The sequence below is a fragment of the Rhinoraja longicauda genome, chromosome 2 (genome assembly GCF_053455715.1).
Source record: "Rhinoraja longicauda isolate Sanriku21f chromosome 2, sRhiLon1.1, whole genome shotgun sequence".
Classification (NCBI taxonomy): Eukaryota; Metazoa; Chordata; class Chondrichthyes; order Rajiformes; family Arhynchobatidae; genus Rhinoraja; species Rhinoraja longicauda.
In genome coordinates, this window is record NC_135954.1 from 77,383,522 (window position 1) to 77,399,895 (window position 16,374).

Genomic DNA, 16,374 nt, shown 5'->3' on the forward strand with positions numbered 1-16,374 from the left:
TTGTGGTTGCTCACTAAATGTATATTGATAAAATAAATATTTAAAAGACATAAAAACCTCGGGTGATTTAAAGGACACCTTGATCGTCATATGCATGCAGCCATCCAGTCCAAATGCAGGTTCCTGGTCATTCTGACCATTGTTACAAGTATCAATCACTCGCCTTATGCAAGTCTGGACCAGTGACTGAGATGCTGCAAATGTCTTATATGTTAATCGTGGAGTGATTCTAAGGCATAGAAGTTGAGGATACTTTGACATGAGTGGTAAAAAAATGGCCACTAAATCCACTGAGCAGGAAATTCTGCTGCAAATGTCTGTTACCAATCAACTCAAAAGCAAAAACGGCAACAAGTCGCTTTGATCTATTGATCAAGCTTATCTGCCTGTATCTGCTGTCTGACAGGAACAGCCTCCTGCAATCGGCATCTCTCCCCCATCCTGGGCTGCAGAAGTCCATGGTCATTTTTGCTCTCACCCAAGTTACAAATTAAGGCGGCATAAACAGCATCTGTGGTTGATGCAGATGTGCAGAGCTCCTCAATGCAGCTCACATGTGGCAACTAACATTTTCAAAGTAGATGTCATCACATGTTCAGTGAAGAAAGTCTTTCTCAAAATCACCCAAGCTAACAGTTGTGGCAGTGGTTCCGGGGAGAACTCCCTGGCCATTCCTTAGCTTTGACGTACCACCACCACAGCCCCACCTTACTCTCATTGACATTTCTGAGAAACCAGACATTCGGTGAGATCTCATTTGAGACTCACTAACCTCTGCCAATGTTGTTTCCATTGAGTGATGGACCATGCCACTTGTCATGGATGTGGTGGTTGGTGGGGGAAGAGTGGGTGATAAGGGGGGATGGTTGCTCAAATGAAGCTTATTGCATTCAGATTAAATGGGAAGGTTGGTGGATAATGGGTCGCTTCCTGAGAGCAGTCACTTTCAGCACATTTAACTTTCTCAACAGTTGCTAGATGCACACGTTCATGTGACTCAAATCTGACCCTGAAATGCTGAAGATACAGAACTAGCATGTGAGATCAATAGTTAAGTTTGTTAGTTTGCTCACAAATTTTTCGTTATTTATGTCTCCAGATAGGCTGTATCGACTTCCATTTCTCTGAATGTTGATAATATAGTCGTCACAACAGGGTTTTGATTATCAGTATATTTGGAACATCAATGCCTGGTTGATTCATATGATCCTCATATTCAAGAGACCATCAATTGAAAGAAAATGCTTAAGATTGCATTTTAAATGTATGCAAGGACATTAAGAATGCCAAAATGATTAAAATTCACACCTTTAAGTCGGTATTAAAGTTTTGCATTATTGTTGAATTTACTAATAATATTCAAGGAAATAGTGTAACATTTAGTGACGAGCTAGCTCTACAGGTGTTAATGAATGTCATGAATTCATCATCTTACCAGTACACAGTTGCCCTTGGTGATAAGGACAAGAAAAGTCATCCAGTTCACAATATTTTCCATACACTCTACCTAGTTTCGTTTGGTAGCATAAACATTTCCCACAGTTGCAGATCCCTCGATTACTGCAAACAGGTTGGTCTTTGTACTGCTGGCAACCTTCAATGAGACATTGTTCTTTGGACAATGTCCTGCAAGTAGAATTGGTAACACTGTCTTCACACTGGCAAAGCCTACAATCTAGGTCAATCTCTTTATTGAAGCATTTTCCAGCAACATGAGCTTTAGGTCCTTTGCACTGACAAGCACACATGCTGCTGAGAGAAATAATAGTTGTTTCATTGTATCCAACAGGTTTTACAATAATCGACTTGTCGCCTTCAAAACACTCGGTCACTCCAATGGTCACATTAAAGGAAACCTAAATCAGAAGAAAAATGTGAAAATTAGCATTGTGAGGAGCAGGATAACTGATAAATACATTTTATTAAAAATAATGAAAATATAAGGTAATAATTAAAAACTGTTTTCTTTTATTTGTAGCCAATTCTGTGAATGCATTCAAGAGAGAGCTGGATAGAGCTCTTAAGGATAGCGGAGTCAGGGGGTATGGGGAGAAGGCAGGAACGGGGTACTGATTGAGAATGATCAGCCATGATCACATTGAATGGCAGTGCTGGCTCGAAGGGCCAAATGGCCTCCTCCTGCACCTATTGTCTATTGTCTAACAATGGCCTTTCACCCTCTTTTAGAGCACTATGTGCTAAACATAATGCTAAGTGTCTTCTTATATCATAAGAAAAAAAATCATGAAACTCTCAAAAAAATTGAAACTCGATTTTGCACACAGATGCTTGTACCTATACAGTTTCCATAGGTACCAACAATGTGAAGCTCTCCACAGCCTTGATACTGCTGAGCTTACCACTGGGAGGCTATGCTGAAAGATCTCCTCCCGTGCACATGGCTTCACAGTGGCAGAACAGGCTGCCATAGAATTAAGGAAAACATAGGGGAGGTAATCACAATGCTCTTCAATCCCACATGATGGTGAGCAATCCCACATGATGGTTCAGCCAATGCTGTGAGTGGCCCACACAGCTACAAGTCACAGTCCACACAGGCAACCAATGAACCCTGAATGGAAAGTCTGAAGAAGGGTCTCGAACCATAATATACCTGTCCATCCCCTCCACTGATGCTGAATGACCCGCTGAGTTGCTCCAGCGTTTTGTGTTTTAATCATTGGACGTTTATAGTTGAACAAAATGATTAGTAAGTAGCAGTTACTGCAAGGACCATGCTAGGGCTTTGTGAAGAGTTTATTTCCTACTGACTTCCCCACTTTCTGGGGTGAGAAATCAGAATGAATTACAAAGACAACACAAAGAATGTAGAGCACAGAAACATTCAGAGCATCTGACCAGTGATGTTTATGCTCCATTGGAGCTTCTTTCCACCCCGTGTATCCATACCTAACAGCACAATTTTTCACTGCTTTCGACCTCAGCTGTATCCATCTTTCCCTTAAATACATCTACACCATTCACCTTATCTCCTCGTTTTTATAGGAAACTGAAACTGGCTTTGGCCATTCTGTTTAATAAAAAGTGCTTGTGTGAAACTGACTGACAGTTACAGCTTGATTTATACCATCACATGAGGAGAAAAATAATCTACCATTCATAAAGAATCTTTCATGAATTCAGATCATTCCAAAGAGTAGATGAACAAATCAGCTTAACCTTCATTCAGAAAAGCAGTGGTTAAACTCTCTGCTCTTTTCTTAATGGCATCAAAAGATCTTTGTCAATGGACACCAATATCTCGGTTTGATTTCTCTTACAAAACACAGAGTAAAATAAATTGGTTCAAGGTTGCTATGATGAACCCGATTTTGATTTCAAAATGGGCTCATCATAGCAACCAGAATGTGTACAGGTTTCCAGCCAGTGGTACAGCTTGTAGATCTGCTGCCTCACAATGCCAGACCTATGTTTAATTATGACTTGGGTGCTGTCTGTGTGGAGTTTGCACGTTCTCCCTTTGACCACATGGGTTTTCTCCGGGTGCCCTGGTTTCCTCCCACATCTGAAAGATGGGCGGGTCTGTAGGTTAGTTGGCCGCGGTAATTGTCCCTAGTGTGTGTGGGGAGTGAACGCGAAAGTGGGATAACACAGAACTAGTGTGAATGGGTGATCAATGGTCGGCATGCACTGGGTGAGTCAAAGAGCCCATTTCCATGCTGTATCTTCCAATCAAAAGTGCTGCCAGCAATATTAGGTAAGGACAAAGAATAGGCATCCTTTACATGAACCTAATGCAGATGTTACGTCCTTTGCATGAGCAGATATGGAACTTCATGCTTATTTATGTGGTTTCTTTTCTAACAATCTTATTTTTATAGACAATAGACAATATTTTGGCTTCTCCTTGCAGCATATGCTATGAAGACAAAACTCAAAGATAACATAAACAGAGAATGATGGAAACACACAATAGGTCAGGCAACATCTGTACAAAAAAAACTTTCCATCCATTATCTTTTGACAGAATTGGGAAGGAGAGAAAAACAGGTTAGTTTGCGGTAACAGAGAAAGTATGAGGGATAGGTAGGATAAAGGGAGTATCTCTGACAAGGTGAGAGCAAATGGGTCAATGGAGGAATTAGAGCAGCACATTAAGCCTCTTTGTCTATGTATGTGGTGTAAACAGTCAGCCTGTCGAACATGCCCTGCAACCCTGAATTTTTTAAAAACTGAGCCAAAATGATGAAAGGCAGAGATGGCCAGTTCTGATAAAGAAATGTATCAGAGTTGAGTTGAGTTGAAGAATTCACCATCGAGTTCTGCAGACCAAATGTCACAGACTTTGTCAGAGAGGGATTGGGTTGTCAATGGAATCTTATTCCTATGGACAGAACACAAGTGCTCGACACCCAATCTCTACCTGTATTCCCCGATGTAGTGGAAACTATATCATGAACACTAAATGTTGTACTTTAGATTGGAAGGGATGCATGCAAACCACGTCCTCACGAGGAAGGACTGTTTGGTGGTGGTTGGTAGAAAAGAAAAAGGTGTAGGGACAGGTGTTGCATCTTCGGCGGTAGCACAGGTAAGAGTTGGAAGACAGGGAGTGGTTGGAGCGAGCCCTTCTCCCCTCCCCTCTTCACTTCTCTTGTACCAGCTCATTCTAGCAATTATACTGTAACCAACAGGGAATGCCTGCTAATCACTGATCCTTGGTAATGGGCATCTCGACGTCAAGGCAAAGATCTTTAGCACTTGCCACACCTCTCCCGATACAATCCAGTCAACTTTAAAGAACTCCAGAAAGCCCCAAACAACAGGCCAATTCCTATAAATAGCACCAGTGAAATATTTATTTCTGTTGACACATGCATGTTCAGCTGTGTGGGAAGGGTGACTAGTCAAAGCAGTTACTCTCTAAAGAAAGCACGAACGTCAAACCATGAATATCAAACACCATCTTATGCACGTTTACATCATAAGCCGTCTGGATGCATTTGGTGCAAGTGTTATCACGAAATTGCTGTCTGGTATAATTTGCAACTTAAATGCGCATTCACCGAATGCAATTTTAGAACGGTTCTGGTTTGCCTTTCAGAATGCCTGCCATTGTATCAAATTCTACTATCACGTGAATATTAAGTCAGTCAACAGTAATAAGTGAGGTCTTTCTGCGAAAAACATGGCATGTATTATACAAATCTCAAATTGATCTAAATTAACAGTATGTAAAATCATGCAGAGTGTCTCTTCAAATAGAAAGCTTACTGTTTCATCGGCTTTCACATTTCTGCACTTATTTTGGCCTGGATTTGTGCTCCCATCAGGACATATTGCAGCAATCCTCACATAGACCCCATTGATGTGGTTGTCCACCTGCAGTTCTACGTCAGAAAGCAGTGCCTGTGTGAATGCAGAATGCACACAAAAAGAAAAATCATTCAATAAACCACTAACTGTAATTTTGTGGCTTTAAAGAGCAAGAAAAAAACCCCGGAATTATTCAACAAGCAAAAGTTTTGTGGTACTATTAATTCCTTTTTTTACTTCATAGAAGCAGCACGGAAGATGAATGACCCATCACATCAATTGCTTATTATTTTCTGGAAATTCATTCAAAATATTAAACATCAATGCCTCTTTATTCTTGAAATGTGAAGTGAAAGCGATATTGTGATAAAGTTTTTTCAGAGTTCAGTTCAGAAAAATTTTCAGCATATTTCAAGCTCAGTGCTTCAAAGGCTAAACGTCCACTCGAGCCGAATAAATATTCCAAGCACATCCCAGATAATAATCTTAACTGCTTGATTCCCAGACTAATCTGATACACAATATCAGTAGAATAATACAAAAGGAAAAGTGGAAAATATTATAGCTGATCGGACAACTCCATCTTCATATTAACTTTCTAATCTAAACTCCCTGAAAGAAAATCCTTAAATACCCACGGCCAACTGAGGGAATTTACTATTTAAGCATCAACGTTAATTAAACTGAGCTCTGGAAGATGGTAAAAGTCCGTAATTATTTGAAATAAATAACATCTTGTTTTTTGAAACTAAAAGTATTGTCTCCTCTCAGAAAAGTACTGTTTTCTTTTTCTAAATGACCTTATCAGATTAGAGCATTTCTCAGTAAACATTTCCAGAGAATGACGATTGCAAAAAAAAAAAAATACCGGTTGCTACATAGCCTAATTTTTTGGATTAGGGATTTAATTAGTGCGCCCTGAATTTTAAGAACCCGAAGTATTCCAAAGTCATTGCATCCAAAGCTTTCATCATTTATAAAGATCAGTTCTAAGCTTACACAATCCAAATGAACAATTACTGAACCCTGGGTGTTATTCTGCTCACTGTCAATCCTAGTCTGAACGGGTGATCAATGGAAGGCATAGACTCAGTGGGCCAATGGACCTGTTTCCACATTGTATCTCAAAACTAAACAAAACAGAATAATTAGGAAAAAATAAAATATGTTTTAAGGCAAAAATCAAACTGCTAAAGGAACTCAGCAGATTAAGCAGCAATAGGTTAAGGAGGCAAAGGGATAGTCAATATTTTGTAATGTTACCCTGCATCATGACTAAGAGTGTGGGTTGTAGAGGTAAGAGGGAGGTGTGAGACAAAAGATGGTAGAAGATACCAGGTGAGGTGGGGATGATGGGCAGAGTTAAGAGACAAATGCTGGTGGGCGAGATACAGGTAAGGAAAAAAACCAATACCAAGATAATGAGGTACGAGGTTGAGGAGAAACCCAGAGTCAGAGACTGGAAGGTAGAGACAGAGGGTGGTGCAGGGTATGACCCAAATTGGCAGCTGTCCTCTTGTCTCCACAGATGTTGCCTGACCTGCTGAGATCCTCCAGCAGTTTGTTTATTGCTTCAGATTCAGGCATTGGCAGTCTCCACTTCATGATCCAAGAATTAGTAAGTAGAATTTGCAGGATAAGCCAAAAGAATCAACAGCAGCACGAGGTAAATAAACATATTTATACAGATAGAATTCGATGCCTGAGATGGTACTAAAAGCAGATTCAATAACTATCTTCAAAAGAATAAATTAGATAAATAATTAGAAGGGAAATGTATTCACGTCATAAGATCATGAGATCATAAGTGATAGGAGCAGAATTAGACCATTCGGCCCATTAAATCTACTCCACCATTCAATCATGGCCTATCTCACCCTCCTAACCCCATTCTCCTGCCTTCTTCCCATAACCTCGGACACTCATCATATGTTAACACTCATCATATGTTAGCAAGAGAATATCAGCTTGCGAAAAAGCAATGTGTGTGACTAAGTGAGCAGCTCTTACAGAGATCTCGTACAGAAATCTGGGACAGGCATAATGGGTTGAATGGCCTTCTACTGTGATGTGTTAATCTATGATTCTGCGAGGTACTACAGAAATGATTCCCCTCTCCTTCCAAAATCCATTGGCTTCTTAAACGATGGATAATGAAGGGAATGGTGGCTATTCATCAAATTGTTCAATTATCTACATTGAAACAAAGTCAAATAGAAATGCATCAAAGATTTTCCAAAATCATTTAAATTTAAATTAAATTATTAATTTAAAAAAAATTTAAATTACATTTAGAGACTTTAAAAAAAGGCTAAATTAATTTGCAGCCCAAAAACAGCATGCCCATCCTATATGTGTCCTTAGATTTCATTATAACTAAAACGAGCAACTTAAATAATATTTAGATCTGATTTCGACTGAGGCACACAACTGAAAGAGGGTTATAAATGGTAATGAAAGTTATACGTTAGAAATAACTAACTTACAGACTGCTTCTACGCCTTCAGATCATGTTCAAAATAGTTGAAGTTAGAGAAAATACAAGCTTCAATAATTTTCCAAAAACTTCATGAAATCTGTCCAAAAATTGGGGTAAATGCCTCATAAAAGGTGACCACTGTGATTAATTTACTAAATTTAGCATAAGAAATGTTGGTTTTGCCCATTAACTTTAGGTTAATTTAGTTTATTATTATCACGTGTATCGAGGTACAGTGAAAAGACTGTACAAAGTGGTCCACTATGTACAGATAAATGATAAAAGGTACAATTTAGTGTGAGATAATGCCTGATAAAGTCTGATTAAAGCTAGTTCAAAGGTCTCCAATGAGATAGATGGAAGGTCAGGACTGTACTCTAGTTGGTGAGATGACAGTTCAGTTGTCTGGTAGTAGCTGGGAAGAAACTGTCCGGAATCCAGAGCTATGCATTTTCAAACTTCTGTACTTTTTGGCTGATTGGAGAGGGTAAAAGAGGGAGTGACCAGGCTCGGATTGATCCTTGATTATGCTGGTGGCCTTGCCAAGGCAGCGTGAAATGCAGATGGAGGCAATTAAAGGGAGGTTGTTAAGCATGATGTACTGGGCTGCATCCACAACTCCCTGCAATTTCTTGTGGTCGAGGATGGAGCTGTTCCCAGAACATTCTGTTAAATGTTTCCTACAGCACATCTGTAGCAGTTGGTGAGGGGTGTTGGGATTATAAGCCTTCTAAGGAAGCAGAAGCGTTAGTGTGCTTTCTTGGACATTGCTTTGATGTGGGTGGTCCAGAACCAATTGTAGGTGATATTTGTTCCTAAGAACTTGATGATTTCAACCATCTCTACTTTGCCACCATCAATGTATACCTGGGTGTGTGTACTGCTACACTTCCAGAAGTCAATCAAAATCTCCTTTGTCTTGCGGACATTGAGAGAGAGATTGTTGTCTTGGCACCAGGTATGAGGTTGTTGTACCAGGTTGCGAACTGCTGCATTTCTCATTATTAAGCTCAATTACAACTGTTAAATGGGCACAACTTGAAGTGCTTTAAATTAATGTCCCATATCTTCAACTGACACACAAATAGAAAGTAATATATCTTTTGATTTCAAAATCTAAATACTAAAACTCTTGTTTGTTTGTTTGTTTGTTCCTGAACTACAGCCAAAACGGTACACGATAGCGCAACAATGTTAGGCCCACCTTACTCACTGCCATCTCTTTGGTCCTAATGGAAGAAGTTTCATTGAAATCAGTGTTATATTTTTTAAATTATTCACATTTTAAAGTTTAAATCTATCTCCGAGGCAGGGTGTGGGGGGGGGGGGGGGCGCGGGGGAGTGGGGGAGGGAGGGAGGAAGAGGGGGGGAGGAGGGGGTGCTGCACCAATGCAGGAGAGGTTTGGGCCCAATGGGTCCACTTGGTCTAGTATATATTAAAATGCAATTGTTTTTGCACGAATCTTTAAAAATGTATCAAATTTATAATGGTGTTGCTAGAACATACATGCTGGCTTGATTAACATAGTCGGGTCAAAATTAAAATAGTCAGATCAAAACTCAGAAATAAATAAAGTATTTTGTGCAATCCGAATGTTGGTGTAATGCAGGAAAGATGATAGTTAATATGTGCACAACAAGCTTCCTTGAACAATAATGTGCCAATTGCCAAATAATTGTTTTTTGGTCATATTGACTGAGGATTAGTTATGGAAAATAGGGATAACTACCCAACACCATAATAAAGCTCTGGATTCTTTATATCCACAGGTTTAATATGAAACAGCATCGTTGACAATGTAGCACCTCCAGAGCATTTGCAATGGAATGTCAGACCAGATTTTTGTATTCAAGTATCTGCTATGGAGCTTTAGACAAAACCTATAATGTGGTACAACTAAAGTGTTAAATATAGAGTGAAGGATTTAGAGTATCTTGGATTAATCTTTTGAAAAATAACATCAAATTAGTCTTTCCATTTCATGACAAATAGGAAACCAATTGGCCATAGCCAAGTTTCACAAACAGAAAATTAGATAATGATCTGAAAAGCATCACTGGTTTAACCAATATAAATTTTAAAGCTTTCAGAACACAGCTTTCTGTATAGATCTTACTAATAAACTATTTATTCACAAAATGCTGGAGTAACTCAGCAGGTCAGGCAGCATCTCGGGAGAGAAGGAATGGGTGACGTTTCGGGTCGAGACCCTTCTTCAGACCCTTCTTCTCGACCCGAAACGTCACCCATTCCTTCTCTCCCGAGATGCTGCCTGACCTGCTGAGTTACTCCAGCATTTTGTGAATAAATCGATTTGTACCAGCATCTGCAGTTATTTTCTTATTTTACTAATAAACTAAACAGGAAACACTTTTTCAAACTTTTGGAAGATGTTTTTTTCTTTGAGCTTTATAGTAAGCAGCATTGGTAATGTCAATTATTTTAATCTTGAGTAATTGAAGAGTCCTAGAACTTCTGTTGAAAACCTCATTACACTCTTAATTTTCAGTTTGATTTCCATCAAGTAATTTTTTAGAGTGATAGGATTTTAACTAGCTTCATTCACTTTACTTGTTGAGTTTGGTAATACACGCATATCTTGTACAGTAAACCCTCGTTAATGCACAAAAGGAGACAAAGTGCTGGAGTAACTCAGCAGGCCAGGCAACATCTCTGGAGGACATGGACATGTGCTGTTTTGGGTTGAGAACCTTCTTCAGACTCTTGGTTCGGTACTGGGCCTGGAATCCAGGTGAGTTGACGACCCCGGCTTGCTGGTGGCCGGGAGAGAGGTGAAGATTGCTGGAGTCAATGGTCATGGCCTGTGGACAGCCGAAGTGCAGGTCGGGGTTGGCAGTGGCGGCAGCAGGCACGGCAGCGGTGGCGGTGCGAGCCAGGAGTGGCATGAACAGCCAGGGCTGTAAGCGACTGGGGATATGGTGTGAGCCATAGGTGGCATGGGCAGCCGTTGATAGGTCTGTTTGCAATAACCAAAGTCTGTTAGAAAGAGGTCCGTTAAAACAAGGGTTTACTGTACTGCGGTAATGTTGCTAAGTGAATATTTGTGGACTCGGAAATAAAAAAACTCATTTGTTTGATTTTAGTACTTATTGTGGTGGAGACCTATCAGAAGTGGTTATGTGGTGCTATACAGCTGAACAGGAGTAACCATTGGAACTTTCAGATTTACCTCTTGATTCTAGCATTGGGCTAAATACAGGTGAGATTATCTCCTGCTGACTATTGCCAGCCATATTCCTTCAGCTGATTAAACTTTATTCTCCATGTTGGCCCACAGTGTGAGTAACGAACTGAGGGCACCAAAGGAAGACAATATAACAAGGATTAGCGGAGATTCAAAGAGAGCTGTGCCACTGACTGGGCTGGTCCACTCCTGAACATCACACCAAGCCCAGGTGGCAACAGGGCTAATCCAATGGAAACAAATTTATTTGATTTCATCACGCTACCAATATAGCATGTATATGATTGAATTGGTAGGGCTATCTCATGCACAGTGCTTATGAAGGTGATGTATTCTTTTTCACACTGAGCCTCTATTTGCTTTATCTTTATTAAAGAGGATAAATTCAGGCACATCTAGAAACTCAGCATTGAGCATTTATTTGGTGCTATCGTCCGATAGCAGCAGCAGAAATGCAAACTCATGGTCCAGAATACCCCTCACTTGATTATTACCACCAAGCCAGAGTAGGAAAATGAGTTGAATCAGAACATAGGCGAACATGCCAGGAGCGGCACTAGCAGCACATGATAGCCAGGTGCTAGACATTTGAAGCTATAATATGTTGGCATGTTCTCAGCAACAGAACAAACATGCTATTGACAGAACAATCCCACAACCTGATGGAAGCTCTGCAAAAATGCTGCACCAATGCAGCCATAAATCATAGTGGACAATTGAATAATTAACAGAAAGAACTTGCTGTGTAAACATCCCGCCTGAACATGATGCTGCAGCATGCAAGTGCTAAACATTTTACAACATCTGCAGCTAGAAGTGCCAGATGGATGAGAGATCTGGGCCACAGTTGCTTGGGGACGGGTAAGGGACAGGTGACTCACTGCAACAAGTGAACCAAGCAAAGTTGTTCTTCTTTGTAATGGTTTCTCACCTGAAAATGCACGGTAGGCAGATGAAAATGTGGAGTGATCAACATGGCTCCTCTCCTGACATACAATGCCCCATCTCATGAAACATTCAGCAAGTAAGCAACCTAGAAAGACCACACATTGTCATTCCCAAACGCAGCCAGAATTTTTTGGTGTGGTTTGCATATTCCAATAAAAATATTGTTGCTTAATACTAGTTCAAGAATGAAAATGTAATAATTTTCATTTCTGCTATCTTTGTCGCATCCTGGGAGTTTCATGGCAGAACAAAATCGCCAGTGAATCTGTCCTCCCCCTGACCAACATCCCTATTATCCTCAAGCAGAAGTGTCTCCACTGGCTTGGACGTACACAGGATGGAAAATGGGCGCATTCCCAAAGATGTGTTAAACATGTGGAGGGGCGAGGGGAGGGGAGGGGACGGGAGGGGAGGGAGCTGCACTCAGAGACCGAGGAAGACCAAAGCTTCGCCACGATTAAAAGAGATATGAAAAATGTTAACATTGGCACTGACAACTGGGAAGCAGCTGCCGAGGACTGGTGGAGGAAGAGAAAGGCCCTCCAGGCAGGTGTGAAGCACCATGACAGCACATGGTTCAAGATCCTGGGCGGCCACAATATGGTCAATAGCAACAACATCACATTCCCCTCACCAACGGCCGGAGACAACTTCACCTGTGCAAGCTGTGATGGTCCGTGAAAGGTCTGCCTGTTAAGGATAGGCCTAGTCAGCCGCAGCAGGAAATGCAACCATAGATGAAAGATTCCCTTCTCCAACCAGGACAACGTACCATTATCTCAAGCAGACAGATGGATGCAAAACAATACTAGTTCTTCCACAAATCTACATGGGGCGATGGGGGTGACTGTTTTCCACTTACTCTGCTGATATGACCCAGTGCATACAGATGTCTGTCACTTTAATTCCCCAACATGCTGCAACCTTTGTGGCAGGGCTGGCATAGAGCACGGCCAAAGCAGACTCACTAAACAGAACTCAGCTCCAGTCTCTGTCATGGCAAGAGATTATCAGGCAGACAGAGGAAAAGGTTCAAGCGGTGTTCTCAAAGCCTGTGACAAAATGTGTAGCATCCCCACTAACTTATGAGAACCCCTGGGACACAACTGCTTATATTGGAAAAGGAGCATTCAGGATGGTGTTGAGAATCTGTAGTCTAGTTACTGGGAACAGACAGAAGCCCAGCATAAACAAGAAAGGAAATTTGCCACTTCACAAAGCACCACCTGTCAGTTCTGTCAAACACATCGTGCCCTACTTGTGGCAGTGTCAACAAGTCTCACACTGACATCATCAGCCAATATAGAAACCACAAAAGCACTACGGATTTAAGTCACTCTGGATTCCGAGAAACTGCCTAAGAGAGGACTAGGCAACACATGGAGGAATTAAAGCAAATGTATCTATTTTGGTCATATGAGACATAATGTTTCCCAGGGATCTTTGTCGATCACTCAGTTTCACTAAATATATGAATAGATGAACGTATAGAGTTGCGTATCCATGTCTGCAGATGAAACAAAATAAGGTGCTTAATAATTTGAGTGGATATGAATAGATAAAAGGGAGACCGCTATATTAGTTAACAAACAGCTGCCTTTAAAATTCAATATAGCTAGATGCACAGTGAATTCACTGTAAGGAAGATTGAGGCTGCCCACTTGACATTGTAGAAAGACAAATCAAAATACTTTCTAAAGGGAATTAGAAACTTTGAAGGAACAAAGAGATTTGGAGATATAGGTACACAGATTACAAAAAGTTAATGCACGTGGACAAAATCCAATTTAAAAGGCTCATAGGGTCACACAGTGGAAGTAGGCCCTTCACCCCAACTTGCCCATGTTGATCAAGATACCTCATCTAAACTTGTCCCACCTGCCCATGTTTGGCTCATGATTTGATAATCTTAAAGGGATGGAATATTGTTGGTCAGTTGCCAATACTCTGGTTAAATCCTGAATAGAGTACAATGTTCACTTTTCAGGAAGGTTATAGGTAGCAAGAGAGAGAGTGGAGAGTGCAGAAGAGATTCGCCAGATTGTTGCCTGGAATAAAGGTTGCAGTTCGAAAGAGAGATTGAATAGAGTGGGCAGACACAAAATGCTGGAGTAACTCAGCGGGATAGGCAACATCTCCGGAGAGAAGTAATGGGTGACGTTTCGGGCTGAGATCCTTCTTCAGACTGAATAGAGTGGGTTTATTCTCACTGGAACTCAGGAGGTCTGGGGTTAAGGGCTGAGAGCTAACTGAAAGTTGTATAAAATTATGAGGGGCATGGAAAGGTTAAATTATAGGATATATAGTAAGAATCTTCTTCACATGTCAGGGATCTCTAGAACTAGAGCACACAATTTTAAGGCGAGAGGGATAAATTTAAAAGAGATCTGAGGATTAAGCTTTTTTTACACAAAGGGAGGTGAATATCTGGAACGAGCTGCCAGAGGAGGTAATGGAGGCAAATATAAGTATAACACTTAAAAGAAGTTTGGAGAGGTACATAGGTAGGAAATAATTAGAGAGATACAGGCCCACCGCAGGCTTATGAGATTAGTGAGGATAGATATCATGGTCGGCATGACGTGAGCTGAATATGTCTGTTTCTATACAGTAGGATTTTATAATTCTCTGACATACTGGCAATAGATGGGAATTCACCAGATTCACCAAAATTATACCAGAGCTCAAAGGGTTAAATGAATTACATAAACATTATTGGCATTCCATTGAGTTTGGATGTTTGAAAGGCAACTTGATTAGTCTACATAAAATGAGAAATGAAAGGAAAAGGGTATACATGAATAATGTATGGCCTCCGGTGGCAAAATCCAGAACAATCTTGAACAATCTTGCCAACAGCTCAGGATGAGGTCTGGACGGATGTCATTAGATGGTGACGTGACACCAGACTGATGCACGTGAATGTGACTTTTCACTCAATTATGGACCAGCTAAAAACAGCCTCTAGATATGTAAGCCATAGCTTCTCGCTGGGTTGAGGGTAGGCATACAAACTGTGACTTCAGAATGTAGATATCACCAATGGAAAACAGCATGAGCTTTACTTATCTCACTTCATTTCAATCCTTTGAAATTATTTATTATATTATCATGGCGGTATATCAATTTTTCATTAAAAAAGATATTTAAACTCGCTGAATCACTGAATCGTCTTTGGGGTCATAGACTCAAACAGCATGAAACAGGCCCTTCGGCCCATCTTGCACTTACCAACCAAGATGCCCATCTATGCAGTCCCAGCTGATTGCATTTGGCCCATATCCCTTTAAACCTTTCTGATCCATGTATCTGTCCAAACATATTTTGAATGGTGTTGTTGTACCTGCCTCAACTGACAGTTTGTTTCATATACCCACCACTCTCTGTGATTTTATACACCTCTGTAAGATCATCCCATAGCCTGCTGCTCTCCAAGGAGTTTATCTCAGTGGAATCTGGGCACAAAATTGAGGCCTTCTTTCAATAGAATGCATATTTGCAGAAAACTGGTGAAATGCATGGTTTGAATTTACCCAAACATCTGCATCCAAAAAAGGCGCACACAGGTAGACACAGAGACTTGGACAGTGCGTCTGGATAGCAGCAAATATAACCCATTAAACTCAGAGGTAGGCCATTCAGGCATTAAAATGAGGGGGAAATTTAAATACAGTTGATTGGGCAAATCTAAATTTTTTACCCCTGGCCAAATTGTTTTTCATGATGGAATAATTGGGATAAACAATCAAGGGATTCAGATCAAAAGAGATACAAGGCATTGAACTAATAAGCCAGCATGATCTGAATGGACAACAAAGCAGGCTTGAAAGGCTGAATATCCCACTGTTCTCTCCTGATGCGTCTCAACGCCTCCTTCCTCTCCTGATGCAGTTAATCGGGGGGGAATTCCATCACCAGCAAACACTTTTGTTTTCCTCATCTGTACTTGTTCCCGTAACACATTAACTTTTTCTTTTGCTAAATAGAGCTGGGGGCAGATTAAATTTCATATTGTCTTAAAACCATTTTAGGTTTCAGTTACAGACAGCAGCACAAAACTCAGACATATCCCTATCTTTCCTTTAAATGTAACAAGCTTTTAGGAGCCACTATACTCTAAACGCTCCACCATGCAGCTGGCTCGGAGGCCCCTTTGCTGTGGAAAGCATCCAACTAACACATGTTAAACATTTATACAGCCCAACCTCATGAATTCAGGGAGTTTGGAAGCACAATCACCAATAGCAGGATAATTAAATCTTCCCCACCATCAGGAGCAGGCTCTGAGGTTCTGACATGAATGAGCTGCTTTTTGGAAAATGCTCTTTAACATTAACTGGGTGGTTATTTAATTGCTAGTATTACTGGTTCACTGTAACCTCACTGTACTCCAGAGGTCAACACTACAAACAGCCAGAATCCCTGAACATGATTATAATTTTGGCATGAAATCTTAATTAGAGA

General features: G+C 40.6%; 1 protein-coding gene across 2 annotated transcripts in view; it reads right to left on the reverse strand.

The window, feature by feature from the left end:
- itgb8 (integrin, beta 8) overlaps window positions 1-16,374 on the reverse strand; it is an 83,634-nt gene that overhangs the window by 41,881 nt on the left and 25,379 nt on the right. For both annotated transcript variants that reach the window (XM_078421774.1, XM_078421766.1), the window contains exons 9-10: window positions 5,236-5,370; window positions 1,436-1,856 (exon numbers count right to left, since the gene is read on the reverse strand). In XM_078421774.1, the coding sequence (XP_078277900.1) occupies window positions 1,436-1,856; window positions 5,236-5,370 (556 nt within the window). The remainder of the gene's footprint in view (window positions 1-1,435; window positions 1,857-5,235; window positions 5,371-16,374) is intronic.